The sequence below is a fragment of the Calonectris borealis genome, chromosome 12, assembly GCF_964195595.1.
Source record: "Calonectris borealis chromosome 12, bCalBor7.hap1.2, whole genome shotgun sequence".
NCBI lineage: Eukaryota > Metazoa > Chordata > Aves > Procellariiformes > Procellariidae > Calonectris > Calonectris borealis.
The window spans coordinates 20,381,941-20,407,291 of record NC_134323.1 but is presented as its reverse complement, the minus strand read 5'-3'; the positions used below and the strand labels follow the sequence as shown (position 1 = coordinate 20,407,291).

At 45.4% G+C, this 25,351-nt stretch overlaps 1 protein-coding gene across 3 annotated transcripts; it reads right to left on the bottom strand.

Moving 5' to 3' along the window:
• Window positions 1–3,886: 3,886 nt before the first annotated feature.
• MTHFSD (methenyltetrahydrofolate synthetase domain containing) lies at window positions 3,887–24,071 on the bottom strand. Of its 3 annotated transcripts, XR_012675427.1 has the most exons (9): window positions 24,005–24,022; window positions 23,713–23,816; window positions 22,156–22,269; window positions 21,459–21,572; window positions 19,284–19,374; window positions 18,300–18,412; window positions 17,979–18,104; window positions 8,515–9,779; window positions 3,887–7,756 (listed from the first exon to the last, which is right to left on the bottom strand). XR_012675427.1 is itself a non-coding variant. In XM_075161527.1 (8 exons), the coding sequence occupies exons 1-8, from the start codon at window positions 24,018–24,020 to the stop codon at window positions 9,264–9,266; spliced, it is 1,194 nt and encodes a 397-aa protein (XP_075017628.1). In that variant the 5' UTR covers window positions 24,021–24,071; the 3' UTR covers window positions 8,465–9,263. The 3 variants fall into 3 exon arrangements, 2 of the variants coding, with proteins under 2 accessions (XP_075017628.1, XP_075017630.1); XM_075161527.1 differs by lacking the exon at window positions 3,887–7,756 and having other exon boundaries at window positions 8,465–9,779; window positions 24,005–24,071; XM_075161529.1 differs by lacking the exons at window positions 3,887–7,756; window positions 22,156–22,269 and adding an exon at window positions 22,314–22,427 and having other exon boundaries at window positions 8,465–9,779.
• Window positions 24,072–25,351: the final 1,280 nt, after the last annotated feature.

Genomic DNA, 25,351 nt, shown 5'->3' with positions numbered 1-25,351 from the left:
CAAAGTTTTACGTGATTCATTTTTCCTCCCTCCTGTTGGTTTCCAAACCTGGAAAAACAGAACCACCAGCATACCGTGGACGCCACATATTCCTCAAGCCAGTGAGCGCAGTCTAAACAGACAGCTCTCCATCTCAGACACCTACATCAGGGAGGAGAGGATGAAACCCCGCAGGCTCCTGCCCCCAGCCCTTATTCTGCACAAGACAAACTTGATTTTTCCCTGCATATATTGTCCCAGAGGCAAAAAACCCAGCCGCTATCACAAGCGGTCCCTTTGTACGAGCTCTGCAGGATTGGTTGGGCTCTGGTAGGAGGCGAGGAGATATGAGCTTGCTCAGAAATGCTGTTGGAGCCTCGTAAGAGGAGATGAGACATAGGCTTAATGCGGTAAAATGCGGTATTTGCTCACGTAACGGCCCAGATCTGCCCTGTGGTCAGCTGCTGTGGCTCAGTTCGGTATCAGCGAACTGGTATCCTCGTCACCCGCTTCCCGATCCATAGGTGATAAACCAACACAGTTTTCTTTGGGGTTTTTTGGCGTTTCTGCTAGAGGAAAGAGTTTCTCATTGCAGACGCCCTGTGCAGCCCATGAGTTTTCTACAGGGCTGAAATTTTGCAGCATGACGAGAAACAGGGCCTGGTGTCTCCACCTGGATTGAGACGTACCCCCCGGTTTGGGGGACCCATGCCCCGCCGTAGCAAGGATTCGGATGGCGGGGCGCGTCGGCAGCCTCGGCGCTTCCCTCTGCTCCTCCCTGGGTGCTTCCCCCCATCCTTGTGGGGCCACCGCTGTCACCTGCCCCTGGGCTTGTGTCCCCAGGGGTGCTTATGAGGGTACACGGTCCCACGTGGGAGTGAGTGAGCGTGGGATCATGCAGGGACCCCAAAGCAGGGACGCGCACCGTGGGACCCCTGCAAAAGGAGACGTGGGGCTGGGTGCTCGCTGCGCGGGGGGCACACATTTTGGGGGGGCCCTGTCGGCGCGATCTGAGGTCCTTTTTGGGCAGGGATGCCATCGAGGGGTCTCTCTGGGAAGGGGGGGTTGGAGGGACCCCCGTGGGGGGGAGCCGGGACCGGGGGGGGGCGGGCGCGCCGTTCCCTTGGCGACAGCGCCACCTGGTGTCGGCGGACCGGCACCACCCACGCCTCGCCGCTGCTCCCCGCCCAGCCGCGATTTTTCCCCAAATTGGGCTTAAAACCGGGCCGGCGCTGGCGGTTTCCGACCTTTTCTCCACGGGGTGGGCGTTAAAGGTTTGCTTTCTTTTATTTATTTATTCCTTCCCTTCTGGCACCCGGAGCTCTGAAGGCGAACGGCCCTTTATCACATCTTCAGGTTTAGCGTGGCAATATTGCTGCTTGAACGTGCCAGGAGGAACTCGTTTACGGGATGCTTCTGGATCAGGCCTGTTCCGCACCCGGGTGGGACAGATGGGGGTACTTGGCATGGGATAGCATAAAGTAGCTCATGAATACAGACACACGATGCTCTCAGATGGGTTACCCAGGCTAGCAGAAAACTGGGTACCTCGGAGACTTAACTGGTGGGAATGGACACCTTGAATCTTAAATGGGTATTTGCAAGGCCAGGTTCTGAGTTTGGTACCAACTTCTTAGCAGGTAAAGGCTCAGATCCATCAGAATAATTGGGTGCCTGATTTCTCCTTCAAAACCAAGAAGTTTGGGACCTATGTACCTCAGGGGATCTGAGCCACAGTTCTTTTCGCTTTTGAAAAGGGGACTTTGATTTCTATGTCACTGAAATGCTTTTGGAAGACCACACCTGAACATCTATTCCCTTTCCATGCATATTTACAAGCATAACTGACACCAATCTCTGCAGGAAAAGACATTGCTGGGATGCTCCCGTTGGCTTTGCAGTTGCACATCCCTGCCAAGAAATCTTTGCCAGTGGGAGTCATCCTCAGGAACAAAATACCTGATGCAGGTAAGTGTGTGTTTGGCTAAAGGAGCCCCCCCTGATGAGCAGGAGATGCCCTGAGTGCTAGCAGCAGCTCTGCAGTCGTGAGCTGATGTTATTCATAGAAACAATTATCAGATTGGCTCAACAAGTGAGGACAGGCATGCAGCTCAGTTGTTTTTTTTTTTAAGTAACTTTCACTGCCAGTATTCATCTTGCCCAGTAAGAAACTAAAATCAGAATATTATTAAGGAAAGACAACAGAAGGAATAAACCTTATTGTTACTGAGCTTCTGGGTTGGAGATCTGTCTATTTGCACAGGCTTATAAAAAGCTCTTTGAGACCAATTCCCATTATCACAGGTTGCTCTGATCCATCAAACTTCTGATACGTTTTAAACCCAATCTTAAAATGAGCTAAACATTTGCAAGGGAGATGCAGATCCTTCAGAAAAACTCACTGAGGTGGATTGCTGTGCAGTAAATGTGAATCTCCTCTTCTTGGATGCTTCTCGCAGGTCCTCTGAGAGATCCCAAGAAGCCTGCAGGCCGATGGTACAAGCATCAGAGAGCAAATGACAATCCTAGCAATCAAACCATCTCTGCTTAATTATGGAAAGAGATGCGGGGACACTGGCAGTTCCATTTTACTTCAGTAGTTCTTACACTGGTGTAAATACATGAGCCTGAACATAGGCGTTTCTTTATTTAAAGCAGCAGGAGTTGAAAGACCCAGAATGGTACAGAAAGTGCAGTTCTGCGGCTCAGCTCAGCTTCAGGCTAATTACTGAAAAAATAAGCAAACACACCTGGGAAAGCAAGATGACAGGGCCTGGAAAGTTTTGCAGGGACTTACAGCACCAAGAGTTCACTTGGAGCAGACCTTGCTGCAGCAATTGTGTTCCTCTGTGGGGGTAAAGGAAAGCTGCTGCAGACCAGCGACCCCAGTAATCGCCTCCTTCAGAGGGATGGAAACGCCACGCTTCGGAGTGTGAGCAGTGCAGGTGCCTGGAAGCACTCTGAAAACACGATATCCCTCTGGAAAAATATAAGTATTACTCTTGTCTGAACAATTATTCACTCAAAAATACTAAGAAGTGGCAGCAATGATTAACTAACGCCTAGAAATGTAGAAGCTTTTGCAGCATTTCATGAATGTTTCCCTTCTTTCCCTGCCCTCTTTCTTTCTCCCATCTAACAGGCCTGTATGTTACGTCCTGTAAGTCCTGTAAGCTTTATTCCTTAAAGAAAGAAAATCACCCTGGTTTAGCTCCATGTGTTCCTGCATGGGATGGGTGGACCGTAACACACTTCTGTGACCTGCTAGACCTCTGGAGGAGGCACGTTTTGGGAAAACCATCTCCCTTTCTATCTCACGTCTTGTCTCACAGGGCAAAAGAGCTGTGGTTTGTTCCTGGATGGAGAGAGGCTCGTGTGGGGTGCCTTGACTGGAAGGCTCTACAGCAGCAGGAGGACCCGCAGGACCATGCGCTTCCCAGCCACAGCAGAGCTGGCCGGCGGCTCTGGCCGGCGTGTGGAGGCAGGGTGACCACGATGCTGCAGCTCTCCGTTGGGAAGCAACAAGATGCCCGTCTGGGACATGAGGTACCTGTCACACAGAACAGTCCAAAGGCTACCACGCTATGGGTTTGGGGTTTTTTTTTGAGAGCTTTTGATGAGTTTCTAGTCTGTTCTCTCCAGTTGTTTTCCAAAGTGGTAGGAATTACCAGTTGGACCTAGTCTATCAGGAGCCATCTCTGCCTTTCCTTTTTCCCATCTGTAAAACATGGATGTTTCTGGGGCCACTGTAAAGATTGACTAGATAGGTCCGTATCCTGAACTCATTTCTCCCAGTGACTTCAGTGGGATGCCCAGCCCAGAACAATGGCAGGATACACGACCCTAAACATTTCTGCAGCCCTTTGAAAGATGAAAAGCAGTGACTTTTATACCTATGTCAGTGTAGGGGCAGGGAAACGTTTCATGATGTTTATAGCAGACATCACGGACATTACACATGAAAACATGGGAAATGGTGCACTTTTCTTGTAGGGAGATAATCTTTAATAGATGGCAATGAGGAAATAAAAGCATTCATACACAACAGCCTACCTCACCGAAGGGTATGTTTGCCTGAGTAACATGGCCACAGCCACAGATGTTTCCTCCAGAGCCAGAACTGCTGCATGGGGCTGTTCCTTCTGAGGAACCGGAATGAGAGAAACCCCAGCACACGCTTTTCCTCCCCCTCCTCACCCCTTGCTGCAGTTGTGGAGAAAATCGCAGCCCCAGTGCTAGATCTTTCAATGGAAACATTCCCCTAAAAAACATTTGTTTCTCCCTTTGTGGCAGTAGAAGATGATGAAATAAAAAAAAAAGAGACATGACTTGAAGACAGTGTTTAACCATCCCTTTTCTGAGATATTTTATTGGTCTCCAAAGATAATGGGCTAAAGCCTCTGTCGTTAAAGACTGCTTTCTGGGAGGGGATCAGGGACTGATGGGCATGGAGATGCTGGAGGGCTGGATGGGGACCTGGCTGTGGGAGCCAGGATAGGGCTTTACTCTCTTCCCACCCTGATGGTGAGGATTTTTTTTTCCTTTTTCTCTCCACGGAAACAAACGATCTGTGACTCTTGTCACTCAGAGAAGACTACACAGCAACACGGCTTGTTTACTCGCTGTTGTCTTCGGTGGATTGAAGCTGTGTGGCCTTGCCCTTGTTCCAGGAAATGCATGGACATAGCTGTCTGAAGGAAAACCCTAACGACTGTATAGTTTTCAGCGCTGAGTGGCAGTCAGCCACCTCGCTTTTATTGTTAGCGGATTACAATGTTGCCTCACTGCTCTGTGCCACACACCACGCTGCGACTAGTGTCATTCAACAAAAGAAAATCCCCTCCAAAGTGACCATGTTCTCCAGCCTAATGGATCTGGTAGAGGCTCCATTCATCCAATACTGTTTTCTCTTCGCATCTCTCCCACAAGCGAGGACAGGAAGAGGGGCAGAACCACTCTGGGAAGCTCACGTCCATGAGGTACCACCAAGGGTGGTCGCTGCTGGATCCCACACCTCCCAGCTGCCATGAGAGCGGAGCCGGGTTTGCTCACACCGACCAGCCTCCGGAGCTGTTCAGCATCTTTCCCCGTTGAACCCTCAAAAAGAGGGGCATGCAATAACAACATCCTAACTTGTTTGTGCCATGAAAGGAGCTGGAAAGAATGCACTGAACCACATGACAAGCGAGGACATCAGGCTGCGCAGAGAATAGAAAGACCTCATTTTTAATTACTTCTGAACAAAGTTGGCTCAGTAAAGTATTTCCCATTGTACTGCTGAACTTTTCTTCCCATCACACAGCAGTGAAACGCAGGCTCCTCTGCTGCTGCAAGTGAACTAAAATCAAGTCTGCGTTAGGGATCACTTAATTTCCTATTAAAAGCAGACTACCCATCTATCACCAGCATTTCAGACTTTTCTGCAGCATCCAGGCACTTTGTCATTGTGGATGTTTTTGTCGTGAGAGCCTTAAGAAGCAAGGATGTCCCACTGTCCTTACAGAAAGAGACTGGGGTTAAGTGCTTATGGATACCTTCTCCCCATTGCTCCAGGCATGAGTGGTCACAGAAAGGCCATTACAGAGAGCCTCTGAAGTCCTCGACTTGCTTCAGTCACAGTAAGGAAGAGGGGATGTAAGGGCCAGTATCCCCCTGAGATGAGGCATCTCTACGTAGACATAGCCTGGTTCAACCTAGGGGCTAACAGCAGGGCCACAACCACAACAGGTACAAAATGAAGAACTACTGCTTGAGTAAAGGTTCTCAGCTTTAAAGCCTGTTAATTCAGACTGCAAATTCTTCAGGGCACAGACTTTATGGTCTGATTGTCAGTAAAATACCTTGCATCATCTTGGTCTGGGCCAAAGTAAAACATAAGCAGGCTTCAGTTCCTCGAGTTTCATTATGAGATCAGAGTCCAAGAGTCACTGAAATATATTGCATTTCAGAGTTTTGTGGATTTAGAGAAAAGTCAGAAGTGACTCATGTATAACTGATGTCTTCCTGAGCATGCAGAGAGCCTGAAACAATAGATCTAAGAGATGCAGACTGCCCCATTCACTTTTTCTTCAAAATCTGCTGTTTCCTCAAGTAGGAACTTGGTCAGCCCACAAGAAAAAATCCACATCATACAGCTAAAGACACCAGAAAGCCATGTAGGCGTGTGCCTTGGGCAGTCTTGCATTATTTAATTAAACAGCAATTTAGCATCTTGCATCGAAATGTCTTCTAGCTAAAGATGAGCAACTTTCCAAACAGCAGTAAGGGCCCCATCCTCGTCACTGCTTCCCTTTCTGTCCAAGACAGAAATTGCATCGACCTCAGAGTGCACAGGCTCAAACGCCTGCTGTGTTGGTACATGATGCATTTCAGAAAGCACAAGCTATACCCTCCTCCTCACAGGTAAGCTTATAGAACAGCTTTGCTGCAAGCCACTCTGCTTGTTTGCAGAATGTAAATACTCAAGTTCTTGTTTTTCCCGTGGGAATCCTATGGCAACCCAAAGGTGATTTCTGAGGACTACTGTTTTGCTTCCATGTAAGCCCTTACTACCAAACCGCCGCAGAAGCTCTGAACCCTGATGAGCCTTCTGCAGCTTCAGGCTCTCTTTTCAACAGCTGCCTGTACTAATTCCTTCCCTGCAGGTTGTTGCTCTTGAAGCAGAGATGACAGAAATGAACTTGTACCTGCACTTCAGTTGCTACTGATTTGCTGAAGCTGCCAGTGCAGATGGGTTTGCAACAGGCTGCCAAACTCTGACCTGGAGCAGCTGCTACCTTGAATTAAAAACACGCTTTAATGACTTTAAGATGGCAAGGCCCAAAAGACCTTGCCGTTTATTAATAACCTGGATCAAAAATGACTGCTTAAGTTGGAAAAACATTGTCATAGCATCATCACCATTATTTCAGTCCATTCAAAATGCTAATGTATCCTCCACTAGCTTAAGCAGCATATAGTAATTATTTTTCTTCTCTGAGCCTAACTACGGTTACATACCTCTGTCTGGTTAATATCTTCTCCATAGTGTGGTTTGGACTGTTAACTGCCTGTTGGGGAAGTAACAAGATATTAGGGAGTACTGAGTACTGGCCTCACAATACAGGACAGAAAAAAGTGACAGGCTGGAAGAGAACTGCAGAGATCTGCCCACCTGGAGCAGACGGAGCACAGCTCGCTCCGCGGGTTACAGGCAGAACCGCAACTGCCAACAGAAAACCATCTAGACATGTTTGTCCAAACAGAACTGGCCACTGACCACACACAGTCCTGAGAGCAAAGCAAGCAAACGTAACACATTTACATACCACGTATCATGTAAACGTATCTGCACCGAAACTTCAGATGTTAAGAAAGGAAATAAGGCAGAGGATGAAATTCCCACAAATTTGATCAGAGAAGGCTGGTTCAATCTGTAATGCAACAGGGGAAGTTTCAAATGCTGGAAGTTTTCACCAGCAGAATAACTGCTTTTTAACTGCTAAGGTCACCTGGGCATCTTCACCAAAGCAAGCAATATTGCAAGAGTCAAAAAGAACATCAAATGATCAAGTTACTTAATTTGCCATCATTTGGAAGGGGAAGGCAGTGATGTATAATTATTTTTTTGCTTTTCTTTCCTCTGCTTTCTAAGCTTATGATGTAATGAGTATGTTTAAGTAGTAACATAACCCCTGACTCTTACCCTTGAAGTGCAGAACTACTGAAACAAGACGCAGAGGACTCCGCAGTGCTTATGTTTTAATTCAGACTAAGTGATATTGAAAATGATTTTGAGCTGGAGAAAAAGAAAACATTTTAGAGCAGGCACAATTTTTTTCAGAAACCTTTCCTTTGTTGACCTTACAAGAAGTTGAAGCAATGCCTTCCTTCAGCCCCCTCATGATAACGATGAGAACTTTTTATTTAATACTGTAAGAAATGTCTGACCCTTGAGGCATAATAACGTGCTTAAAATACACTTAACAGTACCCTCTGGCTAAAAATTAAGTTTCCAACTCATACTTAAAAAAATATCCATTTAGATGCTTACTTTGACTATGTGCCCAGCATCAATGGCAAAAGTGCTTCTGTTTAGAAAGGATGGTTCAGCCAAAATTCAACTTGTTTTTCAGGAATCAGAAGCCAAAGAAAAAAAAAATGTAATAAAAGCCATACCAAGTCAGTCATCATTGTCCTTTAACACCGTAAGTGAACATTTGTGGGTGTTACTAGTACTTGATAGCACTTTCACAATGAAACTCTGTCTAACCCTCGTCACTGGCTGATGTTGCGGGTGCAGGAAGACCACGCTGGCGGTGACAAAGGCACAGCAGGAACAGGCTTTGCTACTATCTCCAGTAACTTTTCGAACAACTCCATCCCAGACTAGGCACCCACAAGTTTTGACCGTGGTCTGTCTGCTTTTCATTTCCACTACAATGATTAATATTAATGTAATTTCACAGAGGCAATGGAATCACACCAAATTATAAGAGACAAGACAATCAGGAAAAGCATCTATTTTATAATTATCTGCATCCATGAAAAAGGTACCTGAAGTGTTTTGGGGAAAAGCAGAGGAGAAAACTGGTCTTCACTTTCCTCTGCCAGACTGAAATAAGAAATAAAAGGTTTACAAATGGCTGAATTATCAGAACAAAGCTGAGAAAGGGGCTTCCATCTCTTCCACCTGATGTTAACAGCTATTACTAGAACTCAGTGGCTGAGCCAGTGTTTCCACAGCTGTTCTTCAAGAGCACAAAGAGGGCAATCTCTCTCCCTGGCCATTTTTATGAAAAATATGCTGAAAACTCCCAACAGACAAACCCCATTTTTTAGTAAACAGAACTGTAACCCTTAAGACAGATTTTCTGCAACTGGCTTTTAAGCTCACGAGTACAAATTTGCAGGTACAACCTTTAGATGACAGAACATAACCACCTGTGCACAGCTACGAAGGGGCAGGTTTTTGATCCAGGCCTAACAAATCCTACGCACCGAACAGCAAATCAACCCCCAACCAATGAAAAACAAATACACAGAGCGTGGGTACTTTGTGGATAACCGTTTAGAGAAATGGGCCCTCTGTCATCCGTCTTGACAAATACACTTTACATGTACAACTGCAGGAATGAGGCAGGCAAGTCAGCTGTGAGATGTATGCCTCATTTGTTCGGAAAGTTGGCTTCGCACTTTGTTGTTTAGCCTGCAGAAATCAGAGGATATACTAATATCCTTGAAAACTTAGGTTGGCTTCTCACAAAACAATGAAAACACGCCTATTTTTTTTCCTCTATTCATATTCATTTCTGACTATTGATTTCTACTTGCCCTTTGTTTCTCTGATTCTTGGCCAGCTCAACTCGCAAAGTATTACCCCCGAGGCTCAAGCCTTTCAAAGAGGATACAGCACTCTCTGCGGTTGCTTTATCCTTGTAATCGAGAAAAGCCCTGTGCTGCGCTCCTTGCCAATTCAGTCGTAAAGGAGTTGCATGGAATTCCCTTAAAGCACATTTCAGCTCGCTCACTCGTACGCTGGGAGGTATGTTCCCCACATACACAGTAGTAATCATGCCAGATCCCTCTAATCTGGGACTTATAGAATCACTTTCAACATAATGTTGTCCTATTTGAGCTGAGTCCATTGCAGCCTGCGGGTTTGCATTTTCAGCCATCGCCTTCTCATTTAACGCTGCTGGTGTGTTGGCATTTGCCAAGTCTGAATGTTCATCTTGGAGGGTAACATCCTTGCCGGTCTGCTTCTCTCTGTATCGAAGACTCTTTAGGATGGGGATTTTTTCCAGCATCTCATAGCTGACCTAAAAAGGAGGAAGGCAGATACAATTATGAGATTTCTCTCCTTCCAGAAAAAGGAAAAGACCATCAGGACCCATTTGTGCCATAAAAAGAGAGGAACCTTATTATATTGCTACCATTCAGAGTGCCAAAGCATTCAAAATGCTACTAATTGCTGGCCCGATTCTGAAGTTGCTCCCTAAATACACACTGCAGGACAAAAATAAACATTAGTTATTCTTTAAGCAAGCAGCACAATGTAGATCCAGCAGGAAAATCAAAACCAAACTCAGAACTATTTGATTTCGACATTTATTTATCAGGGTGCTTTCAGATTCGCATCCTCATTGTTATCCCTTAATATTTGCTTTGACCGAGGGCCTGTGCTCCTGCTCTGGCAGAATCCTACACGCCTACAATTCATCAGACCATCAGGCACTTTCATTCTGCAGACCTCCTTGCGCTCTTTTCCCCCAAAACAGGATATCCCGTAGGCTGGGTCATACAATGGGGAGGGACGATGGTGTTAAGTTTGCAGCTGGGGAGCGTGCCTTGTAGCGGGGCTCCTATGAGTGTGGGCCCAGCTGGAGGCACGTTCTCTGGCTGTGGCACATCACCACAGCCTCCCTCTTGTCATCCGACCTCACGCAGCACCCGCAGCTACTCATCGGATCCCACACCAGTCCGCTGGGTTGGATCACAGAACGGAAAGGCGCCCGGACACTGTACTTCAAAACTGTGAACCCTCTGTCCCTCCATCCATCCCCAGTTCATAAGCAGCTTTTCTGGAGGGGCTCTTCCTCTCAACAGCTGAACCCTATCCATCTCAGGCATGAGATGCCCCAGGCTGCGCTCAGTGACTGGCAGGAAACACAGTGGTTCCCTAGCTAATGTGGTCTAGCTCTTGGCTTGCAGACTGCCGTTGGAAGGAGGAATAATTCGTACTTGGCTGCTGGACAAGCAGAACATCCATCAACACAAGATCCAATTCTTAAATTTAGGGAGCAAAATAGAGCCTAGGGAAGCGATGCCTGAGCTAGCAGAGACCCAAGCTAGTGGCCACACAGTGTGAGAGCAGGCCACTCTAGCAGGGTACTGCACCCAAGCTTATGAGCCACTACTTCTCCGCAGGCTGTACTGGACTAGCACCAGCATATCCTGGCTAGAATATGCCTGCAGATCTCCCAGCTCAGACCTCTCTCATCTCAGAGCCCCTGAATTCCCGGTTCTACAATTACAGTCAGAGTGAGTTTGGATCTGGCTGCACCACATCAAGTCTAAAATTTACAGATCTCTGGGGAGAATAGCCCAGCTCTGAAGTGACCTGAGTAAAATCAAAGACAGGGTGGGGCAATGTCAGGCTTAGGTAATAGGAAAGCCAGTCAACAGAAGTCTCGTCGATGTTCCCAGGGCTCCTCTTCTGAGAAGCGAACAAGCAAGTTTTATTTCAGACTGAAACTAAATAAAAATATAATTTACATAAAGCCTCTCCTAGCTCTGTCTTGTTAATATAATATCAAACATCATAGGACTAACCAGTACGGACAGAGGCCACCTCCATTCTGCCACACTGCAGACCCAGAGTCAAGGTGTTTGGGATCAGGCCTTTTAAACAAGCAAACTTTATGATTGAAAACTATTTCTGAACAAATCTGGCCTGATCTGGCAGCCAGTACAGGGAGGCAAGGACTTCCTCTGGGGCTCTGGGAGCCTCTGCACTCTGAAAGGTACATGCCATTTTCAGATTTTGAAGAGTTATTGCTCTGTGGATTCTTGGACTGATTAGTTTTTCTCAGCCAAGAATTCAGACTGCTGTGTTTGACAGCAAACTCCCCTTCCCTGGGAGATACAACATCAAACCAATGGCTGAAGCCATCTTACTTTGTTTTTACTGGCCAACAATTAGGAACATTTGTTGTCCTCTGTCAAATTTCTATGTGAAATGTAAGCTCTATGCTAATTAAACCAAACAGGAAAAACATTTTTCTATTCTCATGCAACTAATCACTCCTGAGCCCAAAGCACAACCTCAACCTATTACCAAGTGGACGTACAGTTCCTTTCACCCTGAAATTAAACTCAGTTCCCAAGGCATGGACCGGGTATTTAGTTAGAAAGATCAATGCTACCAAGGGCAAACCCTCACCACGTTGTAGATTAAGGGAATCAAAGATGGGCACTGAGAGGATGATCTCCAGAACTCCCAGTCTTTCAAGGACAAATCGAGGAAAGGAGTTGGATAATCCAAGGGCCAGCATACTCTCTAAGAAACTCCAGCTGGCCAGGCTTCAACATGGCCTCTCCTCTCACTCGAGTGACCAGTAGTTTCTGGCATCTGACTGGAGCTCTTTGAGCTACCGTTTCAGGCTCCCTGCAAACTCAGGAAGATGTAGTTACAACAGCATATATGTCTTCATAAGGGCCATGAACTAGTTTTCTATAAAAGCTGAAGCTCTGCTCATCAAACACCACCCCACGAGGCGAACCTATCATTACCTTAAATTCAGCCCTCTGTAGAGGTAACAGTACTGAAGCAACAAAGGCAGTTGATTTGGCACTCAGATTTGTTTGTAATAGAAAACATTCTGTAAAAAACCTACATTAGACAAGCTCTGACACTGTCAACTGACATCCTTCTGCCACAAAAGAGAGACAGAGGATTTACCTTCAGGGCTGTTTTCCCTGGGGTTTAGGAGAACCTTTCAGCTCGGTGAAAGCTTTAAAATCCTTCCCTATTTTCCCCCACTTTTATGTCAAGGAAAGACAGAAACTCAGTTTGGGATTTCAGAGTTTCAATTCAACAAACCAATGCATTACCTTTTTTTGGGGTGCAGGGGGTGAGATCCAAAAGGGCAAAGGGGGCAGTGGGTGGCAGAGGAGAGGAAAAAGCTTGCTCTGCTCCATTGCAAAATAGCAAACAAAAGAACTCTGTGGTAGTACAATGTGTTGCTAATTACGATCATGCAAAAAGTTTCTTTTGTCTTGTGAGCTGTGGAGGATTGCAATGATTTATTTCCATGTGGAGAGAGGCCAAAGATATTCCTCCTCTCTTTCAAACAAGCTGCACGTTTCTTGGTCCTGTGCCGGCTGGTCACTCCTCCTTAGTCTTGCCTACTGCTTTAGGCTAAGCCAGGATGCAGGGGACTTGGGTTCTACTTGGGATCCAGTTATGTGGACCTGGGCAAGCCCAGTGGCAGAAGCTTCTTCCCTTGCTCCCCCCCATCCCTATAAAGTCAAGGCCAAACCTTTTATTGATGTTTGTAAACTTTGTATTGAGTGTTGGGATTTAGCTAAATGATTGGCTTTGGCAGTGAAGCCAGCTGAAGAAGTTTCCTATTATCCCTTGACCACCAATTCCCAGGCCAGTTCCATACTTCAGCCCTCTGGGGTTGGCCAACAGAAGTGCTTGTGGGTCTGCGCTATAAACTCAGTAACTGAAGTGATTCAGGTTAAAAATAACTCCACCAAAGGCAATTAATCATTTAACAATCCTGGCTACTCCCTGCCATAGCTGGGAGAGCCTTGGGGAAAGAGGACAGCAGGGTAGATGAATTCTTCTGGCACACAATTACCAGGCTATGGGAAAGGAGCTGAGAAGGGAAATGTGGCCCCTTTCTGACAGAAACCTGAAGAAAACAGAGTCTTGGATGCCGACTGCCAATACAAATCTCCCAGCACTTAACCCTGAGCATCCACTCTTACAACACCTGGTTTGGTCCCAAAACAACGCAGTGGCAGATGGACTTCTGCAACGTCTCTGCTGGAACATCGGGGCTCTCTTCAACCTCTGTTATTCCAGAACAGTGAACGTAGCCACTTTCAATATTTTGCCGGGGAAAATGAAAGATGTGTTTGTCCTCTGACAGAATGAGTAATGCTGACCCCTGATACAGCGCAGGCCAAGCCAAACACCACTTTGATTTCCCTGGCAGCAGAGGCGGTGCAGTTCTGATGTACGGCAGATGAGGGAAGGACAGCTATAGATTGGAGAGCACGCTAGGTCTGATATTTAATTCTGCTTCACACAGCTACCCATCTGCACACACCAATGATACAAGAACACCTGGCTCAAGATGGAAAGAGATGCTGCTGCTGCCCTGCCCTGCCGTGGAAGGCTGCAAACAAGATCAAACAATCTTTATTACAGCAGATCCACCTGCCCTTCCAAGCACTGAGGCTGGTAGGCAGAAGGTGTTTGAAAGATTCGTCTTTGGCCACCCTGAGGGGTGCGCTGCCCTGAACTCCTCACAGAGGCCTCCAGGACAGAGCCCACTTCTCATGTTGTCTCCTTAATCGGTTGCTTGTTTCAAGGAGCACTGAGCTCACAGAGGTTTAAAGCACAGACAAAGCCAAGACAGCTAGGACAGGCCAGCACAGTCGAACATTTTATCATTCATTTGCACAAAATGTCCAAATATGTGCACGCAATCCGAGGGCATATTTCTGGGAGCTGGCAGCCCATGGAGTCTGCTAGTGTCCCTCAGGAGAAACTTATGCAACCCACATTTGGAATCCATCAGCAAAAACTGATTCCATGGACTCTGCAGCAAGGGTCAGATTTGCAAAGGTGTTGAGATGTTTAACCATGTGTGGAAGCATGCCCTGCTCACGCTATCCCTCCAAAAAACCAAAATAAAACAAACCTTGGCTAAACTGACAGTAATTTTCTTCTGATGGCAACACTGTGTCCCTGCTGAAGGTTTTGCCAGCTTCAATGTGTGAATTTTTTGAGCTTTAAAACAACATAATTTTACTTTCCAAATATTCTATCACAGATCCGAATCAAAAGCTGTTTGTTGTCAGATAGTTTCCATCTCTGCCACTGCGTACTAAACTCTTTCAACATTAGACCCAGGGATTCCCCCCAGTTCATTTCATTTTGGGAAAAATCTTTTCCTACTTCTATAAAATTCTCAGCAAAAGAATGATTAAAGAAACAGAAGGAAATGCTTGCTAGAATCTAGTGATTTTTCCACCAACTACTCTCATTTCCCTCTTCGTGACCCCATATATTTTAATTGGTCTGTATAGTTTCAATTTAAAATAAGCACAGCACAAATAACTTCATAATTGTGACAAATATAATAGACAGTGTCACAGATAAAGATCACAGCTACCCATACAAAATACTAAATGAGAAAGTAAGTCGTTTCATGAATTTAGAGTTCCCAGAAACAATGGGTTAGATTTTCAAGACAGATGAAGCCAAATAATTCTCCACTGGCATCCAAATAAAGTTTTCCAGAGTGCTGAGCTCTTAGCAGCTCTTGCTGTACTCCAAGAACACATACGGATTTCTCAAAACCCTGAACTCAGATGCAGAAAACTTACCCATATACATACTCTAGTACTGCCTTTGTATTTAGAAGTGTTTCTAGAGAGCCTAGCACTGATATTCATAATGCTTCTTTGGTATTAATAATATTGTAGCACTTATACTTCCTTGGAAGGCTTTAAATCAGCATTTCTGTGACAAAAATCACAGCAAGTAATTCACATCTTCCTGTTTGGAAAAACATACTACCTCGACAGCAAGAAATAGTTCAGCTGGAAATTCTGCACTGAGAAGAACCGAAAGGAGGCAACTGAGGGCAAGTCACACCAATTACCCAAAGAAGTGAATCATTTACTCACAGAGGAACACCTATTCACCCTGTCCCCATATCTGACACACTCCCTTCCTTCCTACATAGCACACAACAAACAAAAACACTCCAGGAAAATGCAGTACCCCTTTGAGCACAGAAATCTAGCCTGGAGACATGCATTTTGTTTGCTGCACAAATACCTTCTTACCTCTTTCGAGCTGAAAGCAGAGTGTATGTATTAATGGCTATTTATCCTAACAGCTTCAGGAAAGCACATCCTTTACAACAATGCTTAGCGGTAATCCCATGTTTGCCAACACCTTTAATTTAAGATCTCAAATCATTGTCTTGGCCTGATCCAGCCATGTTCCTGAAGGATGAACTTTTTTGCTATGTATTTTACACATCACACATCTTAACAATAAAGTTAAGCTACTTTCTGTTGACAAAACACCATATTTAGAAGTGGGTTATTTATTTACTCACTACCTCTTGGTTCATTTAGTTTTGCTCTGAGGAACAGGAATGCTCCAGTAAAGCCAGGATTTGAAAGAGAAAAGGATGAGAAAAGGGTGTAGAAGCAGCCAGGAAAAGTCAAAGGACAAACACTTAAATAACCCATATCAAATCCTGCATTTTTAACACCCTGTTGATTAACTAGACCTCCCACCTCCAAGACCCTCTGTGCCAGAGTGATCATACAGTTACCACCACAACCACAAACGTATACAAGTCATTCAGCTCCCTGTGAAAGAATAATGCTAACTTCTTTTTTCTTCACATAGACACGACACTTTGTTCTTGTCCCAAACCAGCAGAAATGTAATGATTATCCCTGCCCTGGCTAGTATTCTCCAATATTCTTATCTAATCAACACATGCTCTGAAGAACAGCCAAAAGCAGTTTTAGGTGTTAAATCAACATTCAAACAAATCCTTAATTGTGCAATGTGAAAGCTGTAGAAAATTCAGGAAGAGCTGTATTTTTCAGACCATGCCACTAATGTAGAGATTACTATAGGAAAAAAGTTTCACTGCCTCATGCAAACTGGCTAAAGTCAGTGTGGCGCAAGCTTTAGATACGACTCTACAAAGCATCTCCTCAAGCTTTAGACACAAGCACAAAGGAGCTGTGGCAAATACTTCATTAGTTTATGAGGTGTATATTGTAACATTGATCTTGATTTTTTCTCTAAAAAGCAAAGAAATGCAAAGGTAACATCGAATTTCATACATCGCTTGGGACTGACTGACTTCTCATGAGTGGCAAAAGTTTCACAAAAATTCAACGGCCCCTGCAACAGACTGTGTTCCCCAGACCTTTGAAAAATATTGCTGCTAAAGGGAATCAGACAGAAAAAAAAAGGAAAAAAAGTGTTAGCAAGGCCACTTACTGAGATTGAAGTCTGACACTAAGACAGACAGACTGTGATCAAAAGTATGTTGGCAAGACGGAGTACAAGGGGTAGGCCTTCAAAACAATTACATTCAATAATATCCTAAAAAAATTATGATTCAAAAATAATTCAATGGAAAAAATGCACTAGTACAGACAGAGCTTTTATTCATTTATAACCTCAAATCCGCAACCACAGGCAGGGTAAAATACTCTCCCACCATAGGAATAAAAATAGTACTGGCTAGAATTGTTTGTTGTAGATACATTACCTTAACAAATTTAACTCTTTTTGCTGGTTGGCAAGTGCTTAACAAACAACTCTTGATTTCCCTAGAAGTATTCACTAATAGTTCCTCAGTGGTTTCTGCAAGACATGGGTATACTGTTCCTCATTTCAGTGATCCTACTGCTACTCAATCATGCGGGATTGCGTCTGCTCCCTAACGGGATGATTTTAGGAATGAAAATCTAATGACAAAGAAAAAGTTTTCCCAGCATGAACTTCCAGTAAAACAATTCACTAAATGCTTTTCTGAAACCATTTGTGAAGCTGCTAAAGTTTCTGACAATCTTGGGAGGGGAGGCCAATCCCATAAAACAGTATTTATCGATAAATAATGATTCATGATTTAAAGCAGTATAAAGTCACTACTCCTCCACCTGAAAATGAGCTCCAGCCACAAATCCATCTCTCCTTTGAAAGTTAATCCCATACCTCCACCATGTAAACAGCAATGTACCAGCCACCAGGTCACGCTTTCCTTTCACAACCAGAGCAGCACATATTCCACCCATTCCACACAGCCTCATGCTATAAAGTTCTCTCTATGGTACTCCATAGAGTCTCCAGAAAACAAACAGAGCCAATTTCAATGAGCACTGAGGAATAAAACACATAAGGTGGAGAAGCCCCTCAGTTTACATAGACTATTATACCGCAACCTACTACAAGAAACAATGCCCATCTTAAAAATCCACAAACGATGTTTCCAGTGACTCTCACCCTATAACCCATTTGATACAGCAACCTCAGCTTCAATAATATATTTCTCCTCCTCACCATTACCACTTAAAAACACACTGAACACATATGCTGTTGTTTTGTTTCATCTGACAAGCACATTTGCTCCTTTTCCAAGTATTTCTAATACAACAAACGTGTTTATATGTAAAAATAGGGGACTTATCAACAGAATGGCAGTACCAGTAAGCCACCGTCAGCAGAGGTAACTTGCCTTATGCCATATTATTCCCTGAGGTTTCGGTCGCTTGCAATTAGTCTTGATAGTTCTTGTTGGAGTGAGTATATAATCCACAGTTAAATCATGATCATCAAGAAGCTCTTCCGCTATGTCAATCACCTACAAGGAACAAGAGACTTGGTAAATTCTCTGAAATTGTGCAGCATTCCTGATGTCTCACAATGTACGAAAATCTGTCAATGACAGTGGAAACAAAGTAAAGATGCTATATCAACATCAAGTCTCTTTTTCAGACATACCATTCACTATCACACAGTTCTGACTCGTCACTTGACAGTGGATATTTTGACTTACCTGGCAGTCATGCACAATAGTAATTACAGGTGTATCCGCCTGCACTGCACCCATTGACACCATCATTGCATATTCCATGTCTGCATAACCTTCCCCTTTTCCAATTCTCCAGCCTAAAACGCACAAATGCAAACAGTGATTCCACAAAGCAGAGTGGAAAGGCCGGTAACTGTCAAAAGCATGCAATTAAACCAAGCAGTCTGCAACAGATAAACCAAGCACAGAGTTGTAACTCGGGAAAAATTCAGATTAGCGTCTCTCACAGAATGCAACTTTCCTTGTAATCAGCACTGAAAGTAAAATAAAACATTAGTTTCAATGAACTCCGAAGGGATCCCAGGAGCCTCCCATTCAGAATAAATCAAACTCAGTCCAATTCAGTTAACATAGAAGCCTATCTACCCATTGTAATTAGAACCCTCTATTCACGTCAAACATAGGTTAACTTCATGTGGGTAAAGAGGAGTCTGGGTCACACACAAAGAGCATGTTATTTTTAGGCAATGGATAAAGTCAGTGGAAAATTTTTCACCACCAGGTGGTCTTCAAAATGCTAGAAAATGCAAAATCTGATCCCCAAATAGGTACTGAATCAGCAGCTGTAACACATGTCCTTTCACACACCCTGTGAAGCAGAGCAGATCCTCTGAAGAGGGAGCTCTCCGATTCTTTTAAAAGGAAAAAAAAAAAAAATTGCTTGCCTGAATAGTTCTACTGAAGGCCAAAACACTGGCCTGCATGCTCTAAACCACGCTGCTGTCTGCCCACCAAGTCCTGGCGGCATTGTTGTAAAGCAGGCATTGATTCTTCCTAGTTGGACTGGGATCAGTGACTTGTCACACAGAAGAGACAGAACTCAAGACGGTAATTCAGTTCCAAAGATATGTTCGGGTCTGCCAAAAGGAACACGTAGTGTAGCCTACTGACGTTGTGAATTGTGACTTAAGACCCTCCTCCTGAAGAGCTTACAAGGCTTTATCTTACCTTTTTCAGAGACAGCCACTGATCCTACAACAACCAAATCCACTCGTGCTTTCCCATCAAGACCTACAGGCACACTGTAGTCTTTTATACCCTGCAAGAAAAACATAATTTTCGGTTCGCAGAGTGCAGTCTTCCAACCAGTGAGGCAGAAATCCAGAATATTTTGATAAATCCAAGTAACTCCCCACGTTTCAAAGTGTTTCTTCCATGTATAGCCAAGCTGTACATGTCTGAAAAGTTATCCTCTAGGGAATCCTAGAATACATTCCCTACTACAGTGACAAGAATTTTGGCACACTTCAAGGAGAGCTAAGGGAGGTGGGCACTTTTCTAAGCAAGGTTACTTATTTAGGATCAAAAACTCGTATTTTGAAACCCTTTATTGGACATTCATTTCTAAAAATGAGGGCAAATGACAGTTCCTACCCTACTACTACTACTACTACTACTAACTTAAAGTCATAATATGTAAATTCATGCCCATGAGGAATTCAGAGCACTACAAATTCTTAAACTAATTCTCAGAAAGTTAATTTAGACACAGACAGCTACAGCATAAAGATGTTAAGCTGCTTGTCTGAAGTCACACAAAACGCTTTACTGAAGCACAACCAGGTACACTCTCCATTTCGCACCGCATCCACCGCACTGCCAGTTTCTCCACACCTTTACCTTTAAAAGCACCTTCCAAAGCTGCCTACGTGTTCCCCGAGACTACATTCCTCAACACTTTGCTGCGTGACCATCATTCAGGATGTGCCACTGCAAAGCTAAGCTATCTTTACTGTAACCCTCTAAGACACTAATGAACAGAAAACCCCATTCTTCCTGACAAGTGGAAAGAAAAACCTTACATAGCCCTGTCACCCTTTTTTTCTTCCCCTCTCTTCCCCCTCATTCCCACCCACCTCTCTTCAGGCTCCTCTCTAAAGAACATATCCTAACAAAATTCTGTACAGAGCTGCAGAAATTAAAAATGGTGTTTACTTGGGCTTTCAAACATCAGAGGTTTAAAACTTTTCGAAAGATATCTTATGATTCATTCACTCTTAATACATATGTACAGCATAACGTAAATCCTCTTCACAAAAGCTCAACTTTGTGCTAAGTTAATCCTCACAATAAAAAGCCAAATATTTTCTGTGTAGAGCACAAAACCAAAAAGATCAGTAGTTTGTGGCTGACTATCAGTCATAATGCTCATTATCCACTTCACAGCAGCGTGGTAAGAATTGTTTGCACAGTGCTTTGTAAATATAAACTGCTAATAGCATTTATTCGTTGGGGGAAAAACCAGACACATGGTGGTAAGATCACAGATCAGATATGAGGCCTGAAGCAGGTCAAGAGAAAGGTCTCTTTCAAAAGTGCTTTTCAACCCTGAAAAGCTTAATTAGTTAATGACTTTAATAGAAGTTCCAACAAAGAAAGTCGCTACTAATTACCATCCATTTACAACCCTCAGTTGTACACAGGATTACTGTAGAACTTTATTGCCTTTAGCAGGAGATAAAGAACGAAATAAAACCTACATGGCTGGCCCATTCATTTTGTACAAGTTACATTTTCACATCAAATAAAGATACGTATAAAATAACACAGGTTTCTCTGCTGAATTAGTTCAGCTGTACAGTATGGTATTTTAACACCAGAGGGCAGCAACATACCATGTTTCAAAAGAAAACTGTTAATACATTTTTGTACCTCGGTGGATGCAAATGACAGAATTAATGTTTCTTTAGACTTAGGATTCTGAAAGAACTGATCTTTCCTATCTAGTAAAAACTAATATTTTCTTGACCAGATCATGCAAAAACTGTAAACACTAAGATGTTCCTTATAGGGTTCACTAGCTTAGAACTGCAGAAGAATATAGGAGTACTATTTATTAGAAACCTAAAGATCTAAGTCACCTATGAAAGTTGCTCATAATGTTCTAAAAAGCGTTCACAAAATATCAATACCATTCTGCTAATAAAATGGAGCAAAAAGACTAAATTTCCTCATGACTTAAGTACCAACAAAAAAAATATTAATGGTGGATGTGTACACAAAACCAGAAATAACATACTAGCAGAACAGTGTTTCAGGTAGCATCTGGTTTTGCCACCTCTAGCTGGACACACAACACTCTTCTACAAGTTAATTCAGTCCTCCCCCATTCTTCATTCCTACCTGAGACGTAGCGCATATTCGCAGGATCTCCTTAGTTGCACCTGAAGGTGGAACAATCTTATTGAACAGCCCAGTTCTCAGACGTGGCGTGGGAACCAACAAAGTCTTCCTCGCCTGTGTAACAAAAAAAGTTATTACATTAAAAGGAGGTGGGCCATTAAAGAAATAATTTTAGTGTCCCATAGGTCTCTATGTGGTCAATCACCTTACTTGCTCTAGAGTAGTTAGTGTTGTTGATTGTGTAGATCAATCTCCTCCAGTACAGCAAAATTCCAGACAAGATTTTATTTAAGAAATAGATGGCAAGAGATATAGGTTGATCTAAAGTGCATGTCCACAAATGAGCTACACATACAAGCTAGTGAACATGCATAGGTCTGAGGTAAGTCTGTCACACGTCCATGTGGTGATAAACGTAAGGCAGTTTGAGGCAATACTACCTTACATGTTTCGGGGAGTAGGAATACAATGACGGTGAAACGGCTATTGCTCCACAGAAACGTACTAATTTCCCCAAACCCTACCTGCACCTTTGCCATTTGCCAAAAAGGCAAAGACATCCTTACATGAGCAACCTCATGAGGCTTAGGACTCGTAACGCTCCCGCCAGAGAAATGGCAGGCGCTGGCCATGGGGTGCCGCCAAGCACTGCGCTGCTGTCCCACTCTCCTCCTCGGGGGTGCAAAGGTGCTGGTACCTGCAGCGCAGCCAGCCGAACACCTTCTAGAGGTTTGTCGGGATCCACTTTAATCTCACTTGCTCTGTTGAACACATCCAGCTCTTTAATAGAGCAGCAAGCCTGGCGAGACCCCTGCGTGAAGAAAGGAATCGAGAGAAGAGAACACGTTCACTTACTTCCAGCGTTAGAAAGCGAGCGTTCTTCTGGGGAGCATCGGGATTTATTTTTACAGTATTGGCAGCTTTGAACTCCTGTAAGCACAGAAGCCTTGTCGCAGCATGGGAGGCACCCTGTTTTTGTAAGATATCAGTGCATCACCAAGGAGTTCACAGCAGAGATGGGAAATTTAGAGTCTTTCATCCTATAGAGAGGCTGATTTCCCAGATTTTAAATATGAGGAACATACTATTAATTTTGTGATGTTTTCTATGGGAAACTCTCACATACCAATGCTGAGGGCTTCACTTAGTACCTTGCAGGCCTCAGAAAAAGAGGGGATCCAAGTACACTCACTTTGCCTGACTTCACCCTCATTCACACCCAACTCAAAGCTGGAGACCAATTTCCCTTTTTAGTCAACGAATACAAATAGATTCCTTTAAACACAAGCCATAGTCAGAGACTCTTTTAGGCGAAGACTTTCTGGACAAGGCTCTCTCTTTACAGAGACTATACTGAACTCAGAAGATTCACTTCTTAAGGGCGTGATAAAGCCTCAAGCTTCCTCCAGCCGCTTCAGCACCTATTTTACCTCAGCTCAAAACTAAGGCAGAATGTTTCTGCCAGTCCTTTGAGTAAAAGCAAAGCCAGTCTCCTAATGCTGCTCCTGGGCTAAAACACCCAACACACATCCCCACAATGCCATTTTGGTCATCATTTCTTTAATACATGGCAGATATGTGGCTGCATACCTTCAGCTTGGATTAAAACAGGCAGACGGTAAAGTGGTGGTCTAAGTAACTGAGTACTTGAAAGTCCTCTTATTTCTTCCTCCCACCCATCAAACCAGGGACACAATGAAGCTGGAGCAGGAGGAAGGGTTCTCCCACCACTGCCCAGCAACACTTTGCCAGCAGCAGCTTGGCCACCATTCAGCAGCACGCTGTATGTTCGTTCCCAGGCTAAGTCCTACAAGACGGGTTTCCATCCCAATGGACCTGCTGAAGGCTCTGGGGAGCGAAATCCAGTTTCGAACTCCTCAGTTTCCTCACCCATAAATACATTTATCTCATTCACAAAGTGGTTTTGTATCCACCGATTAAAACGCAGCACACAGCTGCTATGTCTTGTCAGGCAGAGATACGCGCACTTCTTTACTCGCTGTAAATTATATTGTGCTGTTTGCATGGTGGCGTTTTTCAGAGCTCTGCCACCCTCCACCGCCCCTCACCACCCGCACAGCCCGCAGGAACCTGCGGTTCCCGGTTGCCTACTGGAGGGCTGCAGCGACAGGCGGGGAGCAGGCAGGGGAGCTGGTGGGCGGGCCCTGCCGGCCTGGGCTCCGGAGCCCGGCGGGGCCCGAGGCTGGGGGAAGAGTAAGGAAGCGGCCCAGACCCGCAGCCGGCTCTGCCGTACCTTGAAGTTGGGGATGCGGCGGTGCACAGGCCGCGGGAAATCGGCCAGGCCGCTGGCCTCCAGGTAGTCCCACACCTTCTCCCGGACGTCCCACTTGGAGGCACCTGGAGGAGGGCAGGGCTGAGGGCACGGGCGGGCACCTCACGGGGGAGCGCTGCCACCGCCGCCGGGCCGGGCCGGCCCCTCCAGCCCCCTCCCTCAGCCCAACGGTCGCCCGCAACGGCCGCGCTCGCGACCCCCGCCCACGCCGTGACGTAGCCCGCCGCCCCGCCCCTCCGCGCGCGCCGCTCACCCGCGCCCCCCTCCATGGCGGCGCGACCGGCGGCAGGGAGAGGAGGAGTCTCTGCCTTAGCCCCGCCCCTCCCGCACGCGTCTACGGCGGCGCGGAGGGGCCAAAAAGCCTAGAAGGCGAAGCGGAGGAGGAGTGGGGATGGCGTGCGGTGATGGGGGCCGTGGGGCTGTCCGGGCCGGGGAAGGGCGGCTCTTGGTCCGCGGCCTGGGCGAGGAGAGCCCCCGGGGACGGGGGAGCCCGTGATCCCCCGTCAGTGCAGTGTAAAGGCCGTGAGGGAACCTGGGCCTAACGGAGGGTCCTTTCCTCAGGGGGTCGGGCCTGGTTTGAGGGGCCGGGTGTGCGCTGAGGAAAACACCGCTTCACACAGCGTGTGTCTGGGCTCCCTTCTCTGAGGGCGGGCAGGCTGTAAAATGGTGCCCTGCAGCAGGGGGCTGCCAGGCCTCTGCTTGCCGGGGCTCGGGGCTCGGGGTCGCACACCCCAAAGTCTGCAACAGCATCACCCATCTTCCTCAAGTTAAACAGAGGAAGGGGCGTGCCGCACCATTAACACCGTGAGAGTGCCCCCAAGGTTATAGAAATACCGTGGTCTTTCGATCACGTGTTATAGCTGGGGGAAAAACACCCCACTCTTCATACAATAAACTCCCAAATCAGTTATTTTTTCCGTCTAAAATTGGCCGGTCGTGAATAAAGCAATAACCAGCCTTTACGTGGGCTTCCAAGTCTGCCAGCTTTCAGAAAGTACGCTTCTCGCTTGCATTTAATAGGATAGTAAATGGTTTGTTTGCGTGATTTATTATTTATAGAATTAATGTATTTGACAATTACCCCAAGAAGAGGGAGGTCGTTGAGAATCCCGACATTCCTGAGCGGAGTGGGATGGAAGGGTCATGGGAACAATGAAACGGAGGTTTATTTTAAAGTGTGTCGGGGAAGGGGGGGAAAAGGCTTTTGAATTTGGTTTCTAATCTGCTTGGCTTGGATGCTACCGATACACATCCACCATGAGAGCTGACTGTTGCTCTGCCAACCAAAAAGCGGAACAAATTCGGATGCTCTTCTCTGAATAGTTACAGATGTAGCTGGGCAGATGCAAACGCATTTTCTCTCTGTGGCTGCTGTTGATTGCTGAACTGTTTTTTTCACAGTGCGAATCAAAGGCCAGGACTCCGCTGGGTTCAGGAGTCTTTCCCCCTCCAACTATGTGTGTTTTTTCGAACTCAGATTAATATCAACATATTGGGCTAAACGCTGCGGAGCAGCTGCGGTGAGCCTGAGGCTTCACCTTTCCACCAAAGTCCCTCGTAAGCATTCAAAGAAAGTACTTAGAGCCCTGGTTCTGCAACG